The sequence below is a fragment of the Anopheles nili genome, chromosome 3, assembly GCF_943737925.1.
Source record: "Anopheles nili chromosome 3, idAnoNiliSN_F5_01, whole genome shotgun sequence".
Classification (NCBI taxonomy): domain Eukaryota; kingdom Metazoa; phylum Arthropoda; class Insecta; order Diptera; family Culicidae; genus Anopheles; species Anopheles nili.
Window position 1 is genome coordinate 48,372,218 of NC_071292.1, and position 13,956 is coordinate 48,386,173.

Genomic DNA, 13,956 nt, shown 5'->3' on the forward strand with positions numbered 1-13,956 from the left:
TTTATCACAAAGGTAGCCAAATTGCAACATGCCTTAAATGAACTCAATACTTTATGTGTACTGAATTTCGTATGTCATTTAATTACCTTGGTCATACAGTGCACCATGGCTGAACCTGGATGACTTAAGCAATTGCCATACGGTTTGTCAATAAAAAAAACTCGTATGATTCATCTCTTTATTACCAATAAACGAACGGCAAGAAATTGAGGTGGAACATTCAATTCTCGTCGTGAGAAACTTCGAAAACAGACGAAACAACGCCACCAAGTGTATTAAACTCTCGGGACCGGAGAAACGGTGTTTCGAATATTGTACTCTCGTGGTGTTTCCTGTTCCCGAGGCAGACAAACAAGCAGCTCACGGTACGATGGGGCTTCTGTCCGTTCCGTTCAAGAAACCTTCAGAGGTGGACATTGCTAAACCGCTGAAAACGCTCGTGCAGAGCAATTACCGAAATCTCGAGCCCCAACAACTCACCGTCATTAACGAGGCGATATCGGAGTTGAACCAGCTTCGCAACACCGCCGTCTGGAAGGTGTTTGACAAGCAGGAATCCAGCTTGGAGGTTAACTATCGCTATTACGATCAGCTGTGCGCACTGGAATCGAAAATTCCGGCACAGGAGTTACAGGTACCGTTCAAATGGAAGGACGCCTTCGACAAGGGGTCCATCTTTGGGGGTCGCATCAGTCTAAGTGAGTAGCGTACAGCGAGAGCGATGGCGGAAAGCGTACCGGCATCGATATGGTTTGGAAGAGAGGAAATAACCATTATAAATTATTAATTTATCTTCCTTGTCGCTCTTTCTCAGCACTTACATCGATCGGTTACGAAAGGACGTGTGTGTTGTTCAACCTAGCAGCGCTACAGAGCAACGTGGCCTGCAGCCAAAGCACAGACAACGACGATGGCTTAAAGCTGGCGGCGAAGATGTTCCAGCAAAGTGCATCTATATTTTCCTTCCTGAAAACGCTCGCCTCAGCCACGATTCAGGGCGAACCGACACCTGATCTGTCCCAGGACAGCCTGACCGCCCTGCTAAATTTGATGTTGGCACAGGCGCAGGAAATGTTCATCATGAAAGCGATCAACGATAACATGAAGGACCTGGTTATTGCAAAGCTGTGCGCTCAATGTGAGGAACTCTACTCCGAGACACTTCGGTCGATGCAGCGTGATGGCGTGCGAGCGTTGTGGGATAAAGACTGGATTCCACAGGTTGCCGGACGACAGGCGGCAATGCACGCACTCACGATGCTCTTCCACAGTAAGGTCTCGCAAGCGAACAAGGCGTTCGGGGAGGAAATCAGCCGTCTGCAGAAAGCCGTTGAGCTGTTCAAAACTGCTCAGTCCCGTGCCTCGAACCCGACGCTGTTTCAGGAGTACGCCAGCCGGGCCCAGAAAAGCCTGGCAGCTGCGATCAAGGATAACGACTTTATCTACAACGAAATCATCCCAGACGTGAACCATCTGCCCGGTCCGGGAAAGGCCCAACTGGCAAAAGTGCTCCCGATGGCGGCGCATTTGAGCGAAAACTTTAGCGATCTGTTTACCGCGCTCGTACCGGTGGCGGTCAACCAAGCGATGGCCGCTTGCGAGGGTCGCAAATCGGAGCTGGTCAACGGGGAAATCATGCGACTGCGGGAGGGTACGACAGCGCTAAACGGGCTGCTCTCGAGCCTGAACCTACCGGCCATTGTTGAAGTGACGGCATCCGGTGACAACTTGCCCCCGTCGTTGCAGGAAAAGGCAGCAGCGGTGCGCGAAAAAGGAGGTATTGCGGATCTGAAGGCGTTGATTAATCGACTGCCGGAGCTGTACACACGTAACAAAGAAATTCTCGATGAAGTAGGTGCACTTTGCTAATTATGGTCGACGGAAACGATTTCACTCATTTCACACTCTGATTTACAGGCGTTTCGGATGCTCGACGAAGAACGTGACTCCGATAATCAGCTGCGGGCGCAGTTTAAAGACAGATGGACGCGCACACCCTCGGACAAGCTGTCGGCAACGTTCCGTGCGAACGGCGAAAAGTATCGCACCATCATCGACAACGCTACGAGCGCGGACAAGGTTATACGGGACAAGTTTACTTCCCACCAGCGTGGTCTCGAGATCCTGTCGATGACGGCCGACCAGCTGATGAAGGAAATCCCCTCGGCGGGAGCTGGCGCAAGCGCTCAGGCAGCCAACTCGTCGTCGGCACAACACTTGCGCTCGTTGATGGAATCCGTCGATACGTTGAAAGCCGAGCGTGAGTGCATCGAATCAGAACTAAAATCATTAACGATCGATCTGAAGGAGCGCTTCCTGGGAGCACTCTCAACTGAGGGCGTCATTAACGAGCCAGCCATCTCACTGGCTGAGATTGGGAAGTTAATTGGGCCGCTGCAGGAACAGGTCGGCGAAACGCTCGCCCGCCAGCAGGCCCTGTCGGTGGACATCCGCGAGTCGCACGAGAAGTTTGTCTCCGAGTCCGGTGTCTCGACAGATCAGCGCGATCAGACGCTGTCGCAGCTGGCTGCCGCGTACGACGTGTTTACCGAGTTGCAGGGCTACCTGAAGGAGGGCGAATCGTTCTACAACGGTCTGACGGAGATTCTGCTCGTGTTCCAGAGCAAAATCAGCGACTTTTGCTTTGCGCGGAAAACCGAAAAGGAGGAACTGATGAAGGACCTGACTCACGAGTCGAGTCGCCAGGCACAGGTCGCGGTCACTCCAGTCATTCCTACACATCACACGTCTACCACGGCGTCAAGCAGCGAGCCTACCAGCAGTGCGGCCAGTGCGCCTGGCGCTAGTGCACCTACTGCTGCTTCAGCACCCGGCGGTGTGGCGGCTCCATATCCCCACCAAATGCAAGGCATCCCGATGGCCGGTTACGGGGGCGGTGTAGCACCAATGGCCGGTTTTACCGGGTACGTACCACCACCAATGCCACAAGGTTTCAACCCATACGGAACACTGCCTTATCCGTCAAGTAAGTTAATAAGTCGTAAGCACTTTCGATACATTAACTAAATAATTACATCCCTTCCACCACACGCCAGCGTATACCGGTTTCCCGGCAGCTTCAATGGTACCGCCGGCATACTACGGCACATATCCGGGAGCGTACGGTGCCCAGCATCAACAGCAGCAACTACCCCCGGGAGCTCCAGGAGCACCAAATCCTAATCACCCCCCGATGGGATGGTAAAGTGTGGTGTTTGTCCACGGAAAAATACACGCTTGTGCGCACATACACACGCGTAAAGTACGCGGACACACAACTTTCAGACCAGGCGGAGTTGTACGGCAAGATATTTGATGTGTAATACACAACGAAGGCGATACTTCGAGCTCCAGAGTTGCTTTACATTTATATTTTCTATCGAATCAGTTAACCTCCTACACTCAAACGCGTACATGCAATGGTGAACAACCGGTTTATAAACGAATCTGTGACAGTCGGATAAAATTTCTTGTTTTTTACCTGTTTCCCGTAGCATAAATACTGACGCTAAATAAAAGTATAATTAAACATTGATACGCGTATCTGAAATGGGGTAAACTTTGCACAACTTGCGAAGAGCACAACGAGGAGTTATCAGTTAGCATGCCAGCATGCCGGATGATCGTGTGCAGGTTGTTCAATTAATAATTTAAACTAAATGTGTCCGCATTTAGCGTCGGGTCGTTTATTCAATTAGAGCTAATTTTGTGTCCAACAAAGTAATAAGACAAATGTGACCGGGTGCGGCCAAAGCCACATATTGACAAATTGAGTTGATAAAATTGGGCAAAAAAAATGGAATGAAATTTCAGGATGTTTAAACATACTAGCATAGTGCTCGATCAATATACGTAGATATAACACAACATTTTATTGTGTACTTATTGCTGCAGCATTACAAATACTTTTCGCACGAACGGCTCTTATCAATAATAATGATTTCTTTTCACTTGGCAAGACCACGTATATCACTGTACTAGATCTAGATGCTGCGTGAATGGTTCAAACACCGCGAGCACGTGCGAAACGTTCAACGATCGAGCATGGAATGGGTTTTCATGCGTAGTGGGGTAGTCAAACCGGATCAATCGAGGAAGCGAACCACCCCACGCCAGTCGACGTCATTAGCTGGCAATCTCCGTGGTCAATTTTCCTCCCGGTCCGAGTGGCGGATCAGATTTCAAGCGGTTGTATCTAAACATGCCAATCGCAGGCGCTAGTGCAACGGTTGAGATGAGGATGAATGTATTCATTCATTTGAACTGACCGCAGGACCGCCTGCCAACGGCCCAAGGCCATTCCAGCGTTGTGCACGTTCCGATTGAGACCACATCGTGCTGCGATCAGTCGCGATCGGTACAGCATGCGTTGTGGAGCAGGTCCTTCTTGCCAGTGTGGTTAGTGCCTCCAGCATCGTGAGTAAACGGTTCAACGGCGATTGATTGCCATGGATTTCGATTCCATTCTGGAGCTGTGCAATGGCTTCGGTGCGTACCAGAAGATTATCATCGGTGTGCTGCTGTTTCCGGCCACGTTTCCGTGCGCTTTTCACGCCTACAGGTACGACTCGTGAAAAGCGTGAAACAGTAGATAATATTTATGTACCACAATATCTTCATTAAAAGAACTAAATTTAAAACAGATTGCCATTTTCGATATTGAGTTTATTTTTCAAATTTTTCCACCAGCAATTATACTTTCTTAAGCCCCTAACATTTGTATCGTGGAATAATAAACCTCGTTAAGAGTTTGTTTTTCCTCAACAGCCAGTTATTTTTAGCAGCAAAACCCAACCATTGGTGTAAGGTGCCAGAGTTTGCAGGACTACAAGGAAACCTTACGCAATTGCTCAAAAACATAAGGTAACAAAGGGAGATTGGCGCAGTTAACGTACCGTAAAATTCAATCCTGTCCATTAGCCACGAAACATAATTTCTAGCTCAATCGTTTTACTAATTAAGCTAATCGTTTCCTGTTAAACCATTTTTTGTTGATGCTCCCTTTAGTATACCTCATGTTGCTCACGCGGATGGATCGCTAGAATACTCCAAATGCATTATGTATGCCAGAAACTATTCCCAAATCGCTGAAACTTTCGATTACAGTGGGGGAGACTTTTCACTCCAAGAGCTGCCGGCTCCAGATCACGACAAGGTCATCCCGTGTGAGTATGGTTGGGCCTACGATCATTCCATCTTCAATTCCACCGTAGTAACGGAGGTAATAAACTACAGTAAAGCCTCTTCACAGCCTACTTCACAACATCGTTGTCGCAAATCGTGTGATCTATTTCCTTCTAGTGGGATCTAGTGTGCGATCGGGACTTTGACACCACGTGGGCCCTGATGATATTTGGGTTGGCCGGTTTGATTGGCAATCTCGGATTTGGCTACATGCAGGACTACTGGGGCCGCAAGCTTTCCTTCTACCTCTGCCTGCTCGTTCAGGTGACGGCCGGTGCCATCGGTGCGGCCATGTGGAGCTTCGGTTCTTGGCTAACAACCCGCATTGTCGTAGGTCTTACCGTTCCGGCCATTCTGTCGAGCCCGTACATGCTGGGTGAGTGTACTGTACTCTCTTCAAGAGCAATGCAATGCAAGTAACGAATTTCTGCGTGATCGAACAGCAATCGAGCTGGTGGAACCGAAGAGGCGCAATTTTTGCACCATCATCTCCAACATTGCGTACTCCGTCGGATTGGTGCTGCTGTCAGTGATCGTCTACTACGAGCGCGAATGGCGTTCACTTTCCATCGCCGTGTCCGTTCCGTTGCTGCTCCTGCTACTGTTCTACACGCTCATTCCCGAGTCTCCTCGATGGTTAGCAGCACGCGGTCAGTACGCCAAGGCGCACAAAATTCTCCTCAAGATGGCCAGGTAAAGATGGTAGTGATCCCTGGCAAAGAAAACGAATTAAACTAACTCAAATGTACACGTTCCATAGGGTAAATGGGAAAACAATCGACCAAGGCTACCGGCAGATGTTGGATGAACGCATAAAAGCGCTTTCGTTGGAGACCGCTCGCGGAATGGAAGCCACAAATGATAAAATGCCCGACATCGGACTGGGCCACCTGTTCGCAAAGCCCCAGATGCGCCGGAAAACAACCTTCGTAGCGTTTATATGGCTCACAAACACAAGCGTCTACGTGGGCTTAAGCTACTATGCTCCGGCACTCGGTGGTGACGAAATCTTCAACTTCTTTCTCGCCGGGCTGGTGGAATTACCGACATACATCGTACTGTGGCCGAGTCTGAACCTGTTTGGCCGCCGAGGAGTCCTATTTACGACGATGGTCATCGGGGGACTGGCCTGCGCACTGACAATAATCCCGCAAGGTACGCTAATGGGCGATCGTGATGGTTTATAGGTATTTTTCCCTTTTGTCGGACAATTCATTTGATTTTTCCACTCTACTTGTAGGTCGCAACACGACACTGCTTCTTTACTGCATTGGCAAGATGGGTGTTTCGTCGGCGTTTGTCGTCGTCCCGTTAACCGCGTCGGAGATTTATCCGACCGTGGTGCGCGGTTTGGGTATGAGCTTTTGTTCCGTTGTCGGCATGATAGGACCAATCGTGATTCCGCTTATGAACTACACGGTACGTGGTTGATCAGGAGCTGGCCGTGTTTACATTTCATAAACTATTCTGCTTCCGACACGCAGGGCAAGGAAAACGTCGCTATTCCGTTGGTAATCATGGGCCTCGCGCTAACGGCCGGAGGCATTGCTAGCCTGTTTCTGCCGGAAACTAAAAACATGCCACTCCCGCAGACCCTTGCCGATGGGGAGAAGATAACGTTGACCAACCCGTTCCAGGATTCGTTCTACAGGAGAAAACGTGCGCGCATTGCCACCTAGCATTGTCGGGATCAAGGTTCGTTAAAAAAAAAAACTATGTCTCGAAACCAGCGTTGGGAATGTGATCTTTAGTTTTCAATATATTTGGTTGCTTTGGCTTAAAGCTAGAAAGTTTTATTGTTCAGAAACGGCCAACATTGTACACTGTTGCGTGTGCTGTGTGTGTATGTTTTATCAAGTTTGTTGTATATGCTGATTATCGTCATATTGTAATCACACAAATGTTATTAGGGTAAATTTTTGGCGGGGCGCCATAACAATTCATGTAGTCTAGTTTCCTTCATTGCTCCACACATTCCTTATTGAACATAACGTCCTTATGCTAGCCTCGACCAGAGGGTCTTCGGTTACTTCGATTCGGTTTGGTATTAAGTTGCTATTTGCACTCCAGTTCATTTCGTCGATAAGCGTTGATTAAAAAAGTACATCCACCTACCACAGCACGATGTATCGTTGCGTTATTCGCACAATCACCATTATTATATACATATACAGCACTGGATTAATGGAGGAACATGCATTACATTTAGAGGGGTTGTTATAATGAATTGGACTTGTTGAATTATATATCTTGTGTATAAATATTTGTTTTTCAGAATGCACATCTTTAACGGGGCGTTTCAAGCGCGGATCGTTTGGGCAAACGGATAGGGTTTAGAATAAGTGTTTGCGAGTGTACCTCAAGTTAAATAAATTAAATTACCTTACAAACCCGCATTCCGTATTCCGTTTTTTAAATACATTAAAAAAACCTTACAAACCCGCATTCCGTTGCCAACCTCGCACGCCAAAGTTGCACAAGCCTTATGCCACCACAGTTTAGTGCTTTCATTTGGTTTATGCTTAGAGAACGAAGAAAATGAATATATCTTCATCACACACAGTGCAACTGTAGTTGGTACAAAAGCCTCTAGTTAGTCAACAATAGTAAAGATAGCCTCAAATGTTTTACCACTAATGGATCAATACATTACACACGCAGCAGACACATAAGTGATCCTTAAAGTTGTAGCATATTTGTAATGAAATTAGTAGCATTCACGCAATAGAAGGCCGGGGAACTTTAGCAAACATATATCCCAATTTTGGTACTGGACTCAATTTATCGATTCAACTTGTTCGTTTGTTCAACTTATAACGCTTGTCGGGATTTAGATAATAACGTAATTTTTCACTGCGGTATTTTCTCATTGTTTCACTTGACTTTTTTTCATCTCGTTCAAATACTGCTGACATAAGATAAGCTATGCGTTTGTCAACTTGTGACAAACATGTACAGCTTTTCTTATCGCAGAAACGGGCTTAATTCAGTTTAAAGCACAGAGTTACTTCAACAAGCACTGGGTTGCGTTTGTGGAGTAATGAAATTCAAAATTGGATTTCATCATTTGTTCGTATTTCCTAAATATAATGCAAACGAAACCTATTGTAATTTCCCATGCTCATAAGCACATTATAATTCGAAACAGTGTGTGACTCATACCAAAAACCCCCCAGATGAACGGGGACAACGCGAGATTCATCCGCGCATTATAACAACTCGGTAGGCATATGCAAAATGAACCAGATTTCTATGGCCCGTAAGGGCAATTTGAAACAAATTTGCTCATATTGTTACAAAAAGAAAAAAAACTAAATCATAGAACAAAAAATGAGAAATCACAAAAGAGAACATATAATATAGTTGCAATGAAAACTAGCTAATAAGTTTAGTCGCGTGTTGCACCGATAATGGTGAGAATATAGAGGAAAATGTTGACAATATCCAAGTATAGGTTCAGCGCTGCAAAGATGTACTCTTCTGGGCTGATCGAGTACTTGTGTTCACCGCCGAGCATAAGCTGCGTGTCGTACACTAGATAAATGGAGAATATCAGCGCACCAGCTGAAGCGTACACCAGGGTGATCGTTTTGCCCGGGAAGAAGATTGCGATCAAACCAAACAGCATCAAGATGAGGACAGCAACGAACAGAATGCCACCCATCACGGTAAAGTCCCACTTGGTCTGGAAGGCGAACAAGGTCAGCCCTAGACAGACCGCCGCTGTTATTCCCACCGCCAGCATAACCTGCAAGGGAAGTCGGTTTCGATCAGTTATCCTTTCAAACGCCTGCCAATGCCACTCACCTCTTGCGAGCTAAAGTTAGCCGTGGTAACACCCAGCAGGAACGCTTGCGCCAATGTAAAAAGCGTGAGGAAAATGAAATTCATCGGTGCCTTTCGTCGTACGTCCCCGCAACAAGCCATCGAAATTAGCGTGACCACCATGACGCCAAGCGCGATCCAAAACATTTCCGGGTGGTTTTGTACCCATAACTTGGTCGGCCGATGGTAGAGGAACAGCGTAATGAAGCCAAGTGTGATCATAAGTTGCACCTGCAAAGACAAAAAACGCTTCGTTATTTACCAGCACGAAAGGAAACGCCGGAAAGAGTTGGTCTTGCTTTTGCGAGCACACCTACCGTAAGGATGGAATAAACCTTGCGAATAAATCCGCGCCGAATCGATTGGTCATTGAATTCGAATCCCTTCACACTACCCGTCTCGGGGTCATAGGCGGCACCGTAAGCACCCGGCATGCCTGGTGGTGGTTGAACGAATCCTGGTTGTGGTGAATATCCTTGCGGTTGCTGTGGCGGGTAGCCGGGCATATAGCCTCCTGACGGATATCCAGCGGGCGGATATCCGGGTTGTTGCGGTGGATAGCCGGGTTGTTGCGGTGGATAACCAGGCTGTTGCGGGGGATAGCCGGGTTGTTGCGGTGGATAGTTTGGATTGTATCCGGGCTGCGGTGGATACTGGGCTCCGTAATAAGCCTGATTAGGGTCTGGTGATTAAAAACAAAAACATTAGTTTACGGACCACTTCTATCGCTTTTTTTTGTTGCTGAACCAGTTTCTAACAAAACCAAGGGACACACACAAACACACTAGGTAAACCATTTACTAATCGGTCACATCGACGTAAAAGTTCGCTCGAATCTAACAATAATTCATCATGATTGAGAACGCGATCTTGAGAGGAAACCGAAGTGAATGATTTTTAAATGCTCTTAGAACTTGCCTTGGACATGCACAAATTGTTAATCTTGCAGAAGAGTGTATTCTGTTAGCATATGTAATCAGTTTCAAAAAAAAATTACAACCAGTTTGCATTACAATATCACAAAAAGTATCAAAACCCGTACTAAATCGTAGAACAAACATGTATCGACCACTCTTCCAGTTGCACAGGTGTACAATTTATATATAACTTGCCCTTAAATGTATCGCCTGATTGTGCTATGAGTCACGTTTCGTTACTTATTTTTCTCATTCACTAGAGGTAAGGTTGTGAAACGCTCAAAATACGTATAATTGACAGAAGTTGATGGCGAAGTAATGATTCACTTGATGGTGTTAAAAGTCGTTTCAGTGCATTGATCAAAAACGGAAAATACGAGAGAATACGAATGAATGGAATAGAGTAGAATATAATAGAATCTAGAAAGTCTTATAGACTAAACGCTATATGTTAGTACCCAATTTTAAAATTGTGATTCATGCAAAAATTAGCAAAAGAAAACTTGTTGAACAAAACCTTGGTAATATCCTCCTTGATAAGCCATCGTGCGAGTATGACTTGAAAGGGAACAGAAACGTTCGAGAGTGTTGCAATTCGGAGTGATTCGGACACGCGCGTTGTGCAGTTAATTCAATTACCATCCGCCTGCTATAACGGAAAACGAAGAGAAGACAAAATGTATCAACACATCTCATGCAGTTTGTGCATATCATCATTCTGGGTATTCTGGTTCGGTCCCCCTGTTCCCGCTCACACACTGAATCATCGGTGGAAGTTTAATCCGATCACTAGATAAACACGAACTCTTTGTTCAACCCCTAAATCGTCACTCTGATGTTAAGAATGTATGCCAACACGGCCAATTTTAATTTGAATCCGAGCAGAATCGATAATTCTCGAGCTTTCAAGAACATTACGTACGTTGAATGTCCATCCGAATGTTTTGTGTTATCAGTACACAGTACACAACGGCATCCCAGCAGAGTTTAAGCGGAACTGATTTCTAAAATAAATTCAAGGCAAATCTCCCAACAGTCAAGTACACACGCACTGCTGGTCACGTAAGATAACAGGCAAATATGTAACACACCTGGTTTCGCTGAGTTTCGCTTACCTTGCATTATCTGTGTCTAGCGAGAATTGCACTGATATCTGCAATGACGAAACGGAAAAAGAAACTAGACTACCAAACGTTAAGCTCACACACTGATGGCTATTGAATTTAAACTGAGGAAAACACTAAAATTGAACCGTTTAGAATCATAAAAAAATTCAGTCATATGATTTGCGCCGCATACTAGCGCGGTATGAAAACGAAAACATCGGAAGAATCGACGCAAAACATAGGAAAAAAAAACAAACGAATCGATTCTCGTGGTATGACTCATGCTATAAGCAATGCCCACCACTGCGGTAAAGGTTCAGCTGCTAAGCTTATCAATATACCGCAGTTCTATTATTTTTTTTTCAGCATTTACAGTAGCCATAATCGCGGAATATCAAAATGTAGTTTCAATACTAGAATCTGCGGCGAGTTGTTCACTTTTTGCAACGTACTTACTAGGATCACACAACACTTCGTCTTTCTGCGAATGATTTCAAGTTTTATACAAATTCAACAATGACAGCCATCTGTAACACCAAGGTTGCTACAAGGTATGCGCAAGCTTTCTCAAAGCCATACTGATAAGAGCTTTTAAACACAGACAATATTAATTGTGAACAGAAATGCCATTAACATTTGAGTCCAATATCCATTTTTTATTCTCACATTAAACAGATGATTTTCCAGTAAAGTGGATTAACTACACGTTGATATCGGGAGGTTTTTTCACATTCGCACATGGAAAACGTAAACGATAAATGTGTTTCAAAGATCGTTTCATTCATTGGCGGCCCTGTTCCGCGGTAGAATATCGTATAGTTAATAGTTGTTAGTCTCAAGTAATACATAATTTTCAATATAACGTTCATCTGAATCGTCCATTCTTTTACACAAAGAGGAAAACGGAGGACATTTAACGGTGTTATTGTTTTTAATTCCTAGACGCACCGATGATAGACAAAATGTGCAAGAAAATATTGATTACGTCGAGATACAAGGACAATGCCGCAAACACATATTCTTCCGGGCTAATAGAATACTTGTGTGATCCGCCCATCATAATTTGTGTATCATACACAAGATAGATGGAGAAAAGAAATGCTCCACAGGAAGAGTAGATAATTTGAACGGTTTTTCCCGGGATAAACATCGCAATCAATCCAAACAAGAACAGTATGAGCACGGCTACAAACAATATGCCACCCATCATAGTAAAGTCCCATTTAGTTTGGAAAGCAAACAGTGTTAACCCAAGACAAACCGCCGCTGTTATCCCAAATGCAAACATCACCTAAAATGATGGATAAACATTTCACAACGTTGCTACATAAATTCATTCATTTTAACCCGTTACTGCTTACCTCTTCTCGGCTATATTTTGCCGTAATGACCGATACCAGGAAAGACTCTGCAAATGTAAACAATCCTAAAAGGACAAAATTGGCTGGCGCTTTGCGGCGTAGCTCTCCGCAGCAGGAAATTGCAATCAGAGTTCCAATCATGATCAAAAACGCCACCCAAAAGATCCCAGGATGTTGTTGCATCCATAGCTTCGTTGGTTTGTGGTTAATCACGAAAGCAATAAAGACGAATGTTATGGCTACTTGCGACTGCAACAGAAATCATAATCGATACAGTATCAGTCTTCGATATATTAAAAACAAAAGAAATACGACGACTTACGGTCAAAATAGCATACACTTTCTTAATGAAACCACGTCTAATGGTCTGATCGTTGAAGTCAAATCCTTTTACCGATGTAGATTCGGCATCGTACGGCGCATATCCTTCCGGGGATCCGCCCGATGGAGCAAATGCACTTGGATGAAAACCCGGTTGCATTCCTGGCTGCATTCCGGGTTGCGGTGCGAAGCCAATATTGTATCCCGGCTGCTGCGGGTATGATGGTCCGCCGAAAAATTGTTGTTGATCACCTGTCAATTGAAATACATAGATAAGGAATGCAATACAACGCAAGTAGTAGACGTGGCGGGTCGGGATGCATTGCATTCATCTGAGTTTTTCCCCGCCGTATACGTTGAGATATTACACTCAGCATCTTGGAAACAAAATACGCATTTCACAACGCAACAGACAGCTACTTAATCTCCACAATGGACAAATTCACGATAGCTTGTACAATTCTGTTGCACGTAAGGTGCTGTGTTTACAATCGAATAATTTGTACCTTGCATTTTGGCTATGCTGGTGTTTATTCCCGTGAAAAGATTTGGCAGTAAACAAATGTATGACTAAGTTCTCGTAGTGGCTAGCAACACTTATGTTGAGTACACACGATGCGCCAAGAAGGATATGAAAATGGCATTTCTGACAGTACTGCCAATTCGATTGTTTTTGACAATTGGCTTATAAATCTATTTTTGATTATGGAATCTAAAAATAACAATAATTCCAAGAGCAGTTGTACCGTCGCCACTTTAAAAGTAGCGCGCTATAAACAAATAAAGTTTCAATTTGATGGAAAATAATATATATCGCATTTAACACAAAACACAACTCGATGATATGCATAGAATTATAGAAACTAATGAGAAGAGAAGTATGAAATTATTTTTTTAATCAAACGTGGTACAACTTATCGTTCATATGTACCGCTCTGATAATGTATGGCTGACTTATAAAATTAAAAGTGCTGTTGCGAGCAATGATCGGCATCCGGCATTAATTTATCGTATTTTCGTTTACCCAGGACACCTCGGTATCGTCGTTATCCTTTTTTGCACTCGAGCAACACGATAACATGTGCCGCGCTCATGCGCACACGACGGTTGGTAATGTTTTGAAGTAAGAAATTGCAAGGGCAGGGGATATTTACGTGTCATCTGAGAGTTTGGAGCAGTTGCATCCTTGCTGGGTCCAGGGGCTCCGTTTTAGCCAGGCCACAGTAGAAAGAGAGAAAAAAA

General features: G+C 44.9%; 4 protein-coding genes across 5 annotated transcripts; 2 read left to right on the top strand and 2 right to left on the bottom strand.

Annotated features, from left to right (window-relative positions):
- The first annotated feature begins 370 nt into the window (after positions 1–370).
- On the top strand, positions 371–3,857 carry LOC128723411 (programmed cell death 6-interacting protein). The gene is made up of 4 exons (XM_053817147.1): positions 371–698; positions 815–1,851; positions 1,918–2,986; positions 3,057–3,857. The coding sequence occupies exons 1-4, from the start codon at positions 371–373 to the stop codon at positions 3,203–3,205; spliced, it is 2,583 nt and encodes an 860-aa protein (XP_053673122.1). The 3' UTR covers positions 3,206–3,857.
- Positions 3,858–4,448: 591 nt separating this feature from the next.
- LOC128726150 (beta-alanine transporter) lies at positions 4,449–7,537 on the top strand. Its single transcript, XM_053819940.1, has 9 exons — positions 4,449–4,561; positions 4,768–4,863; positions 5,008–5,221; positions 5,302–5,560; positions 5,628–5,877; positions 5,945–6,339; positions 6,425–6,603; positions 6,669–6,879; positions 7,460–7,537. Exons 1-8 carry the CDS (start codon positions 4,449–4,451, stop codon positions 6,861–6,863), a joined length of 1,701 nt encoding a protein of 566 aa, XP_053675915.1. The 3' UTR covers positions 6,864–6,879; positions 7,460–7,537.
- Positions 6,923–11,535, bottom strand: LOC128726152 (protein lifeguard 1-like). 2 transcript variants are annotated; one of them, XM_053819942.1, is made up of 7 exons: positions 11,489–11,507; positions 11,042–11,079; positions 10,849–10,930; positions 10,444–10,575; positions 9,327–9,691; positions 8,992–9,240; positions 6,923–8,932 (listed from the first exon to the last, which is right to left on the bottom strand). In XM_053819942.1, the coding sequence occupies exons 4-7, from the start codon at positions 10,469–10,471 to the stop codon at positions 8,573–8,575; spliced, it is 1,002 nt and encodes a 333-aa protein (XP_053675917.1). In that variant the 5' UTR covers positions 10,472–10,575; positions 10,849–10,930; positions 11,042–11,079; positions 11,489–11,507; the 3' UTR covers positions 6,923–8,572. The 2 variants fall into 2 exon arrangements, with proteins under 2 accessions (XP_053675917.1, XP_053675916.1); XM_053819941.1 differs by lacking the exon at positions 10,849–10,930 and having other exon boundaries at positions 11,489–11,535.
- Positions 11,536–11,676: 141 nt separating this feature from the next.
- LOC128723211 (protein lifeguard 1-like) lies at positions 11,677–13,335 on the bottom strand. The gene is made up of 4 exons (XM_053816930.1): positions 13,221–13,335; positions 12,716–12,966; positions 12,394–12,642; positions 11,677–12,323 (listed from the first exon to the last, which is right to left on the bottom strand). The coding sequence occupies exons 1-4, from the start codon at positions 13,225–13,227 to the stop codon at positions 11,964–11,966; spliced, it is 867 nt and encodes a 288-aa protein (XP_053672905.1). The 5' UTR covers positions 13,228–13,335; the 3' UTR covers positions 11,677–11,963.
- Positions 13,336–13,956: the final 621 nt, after the last annotated feature.

Coding starts and splice junctions, on each gene's coding strand:
- LOC128723411 (XM_053817147.1), top strand. CDS start 371: ATGGGGCTTCTGTCCGTTCCGTTCAAGAAACCTTCAGAGGTGGACATT. Junction 699..814: donor TGGGGGTCGCATCAGTCTAA/GTGAGTAGCGTA, acceptor GCTCTTTCTCAG/CACTTACATCGATCGGTTAC. Junction 2,987..3,056: donor AACACTGCCTTATCCGTCAA/GTAAGTTAATAA, acceptor ACCACACGCCAG/CGTATACCGGTTTCCCGGCA.
- LOC128726150 (XM_053819940.1), top strand. CDS start 4,449: ATGGATTTCGATTCCATTCTGGAGCTGTGCAATGGCTTCGGTGCGTAC. Junction 5,222..5,301: donor ATTCCACCGTAGTAACGGAG/GTAATAAACTAC, acceptor ATTTCCTTCTAG/TGGGATCTAGTGTGCGATCG. Junction 5,878..5,944: donor ATTCTCCTCAAGATGGCCAG/GTAAAGATGGTA, acceptor CACGTTCCATAG/GGTAAATGGGAAAACAATCG.
- LOC128726152 (XM_053819941.1), bottom strand. CDS start 10,471: ATGGCTTATCAAGGAGGATATTACCAAG. Junction 9,692..10,443: donor TCAAGGAGGATATTACCAAG/GTTTTGTTCAAC, acceptor TTTAATCACCAG/ACCCTAATCAGGCTTATTAC. Junction 9,241..9,326: donor AGGTTTATTCCATCCTTACG/GTAGGTGTGCTC, acceptor TTGTCTTTGCAG/GTGCAACTTATGATCACACT.
- LOC128723211 (XM_053816930.1), bottom strand. Junction 12,643..12,715: donor AAGTGTATGCTATTTTGACC/GTAAGTCGTCGT, acceptor TTTCTGTTGCAG/TCGCAAGTAGCCATAACATT. Junction 12,324..12,393: donor CAAAATATAGCCGAGAAGAG/GTAAGCAGTAAC, acceptor CCATCATTTTAG/GTGATGTTTGCATTTGGGAT.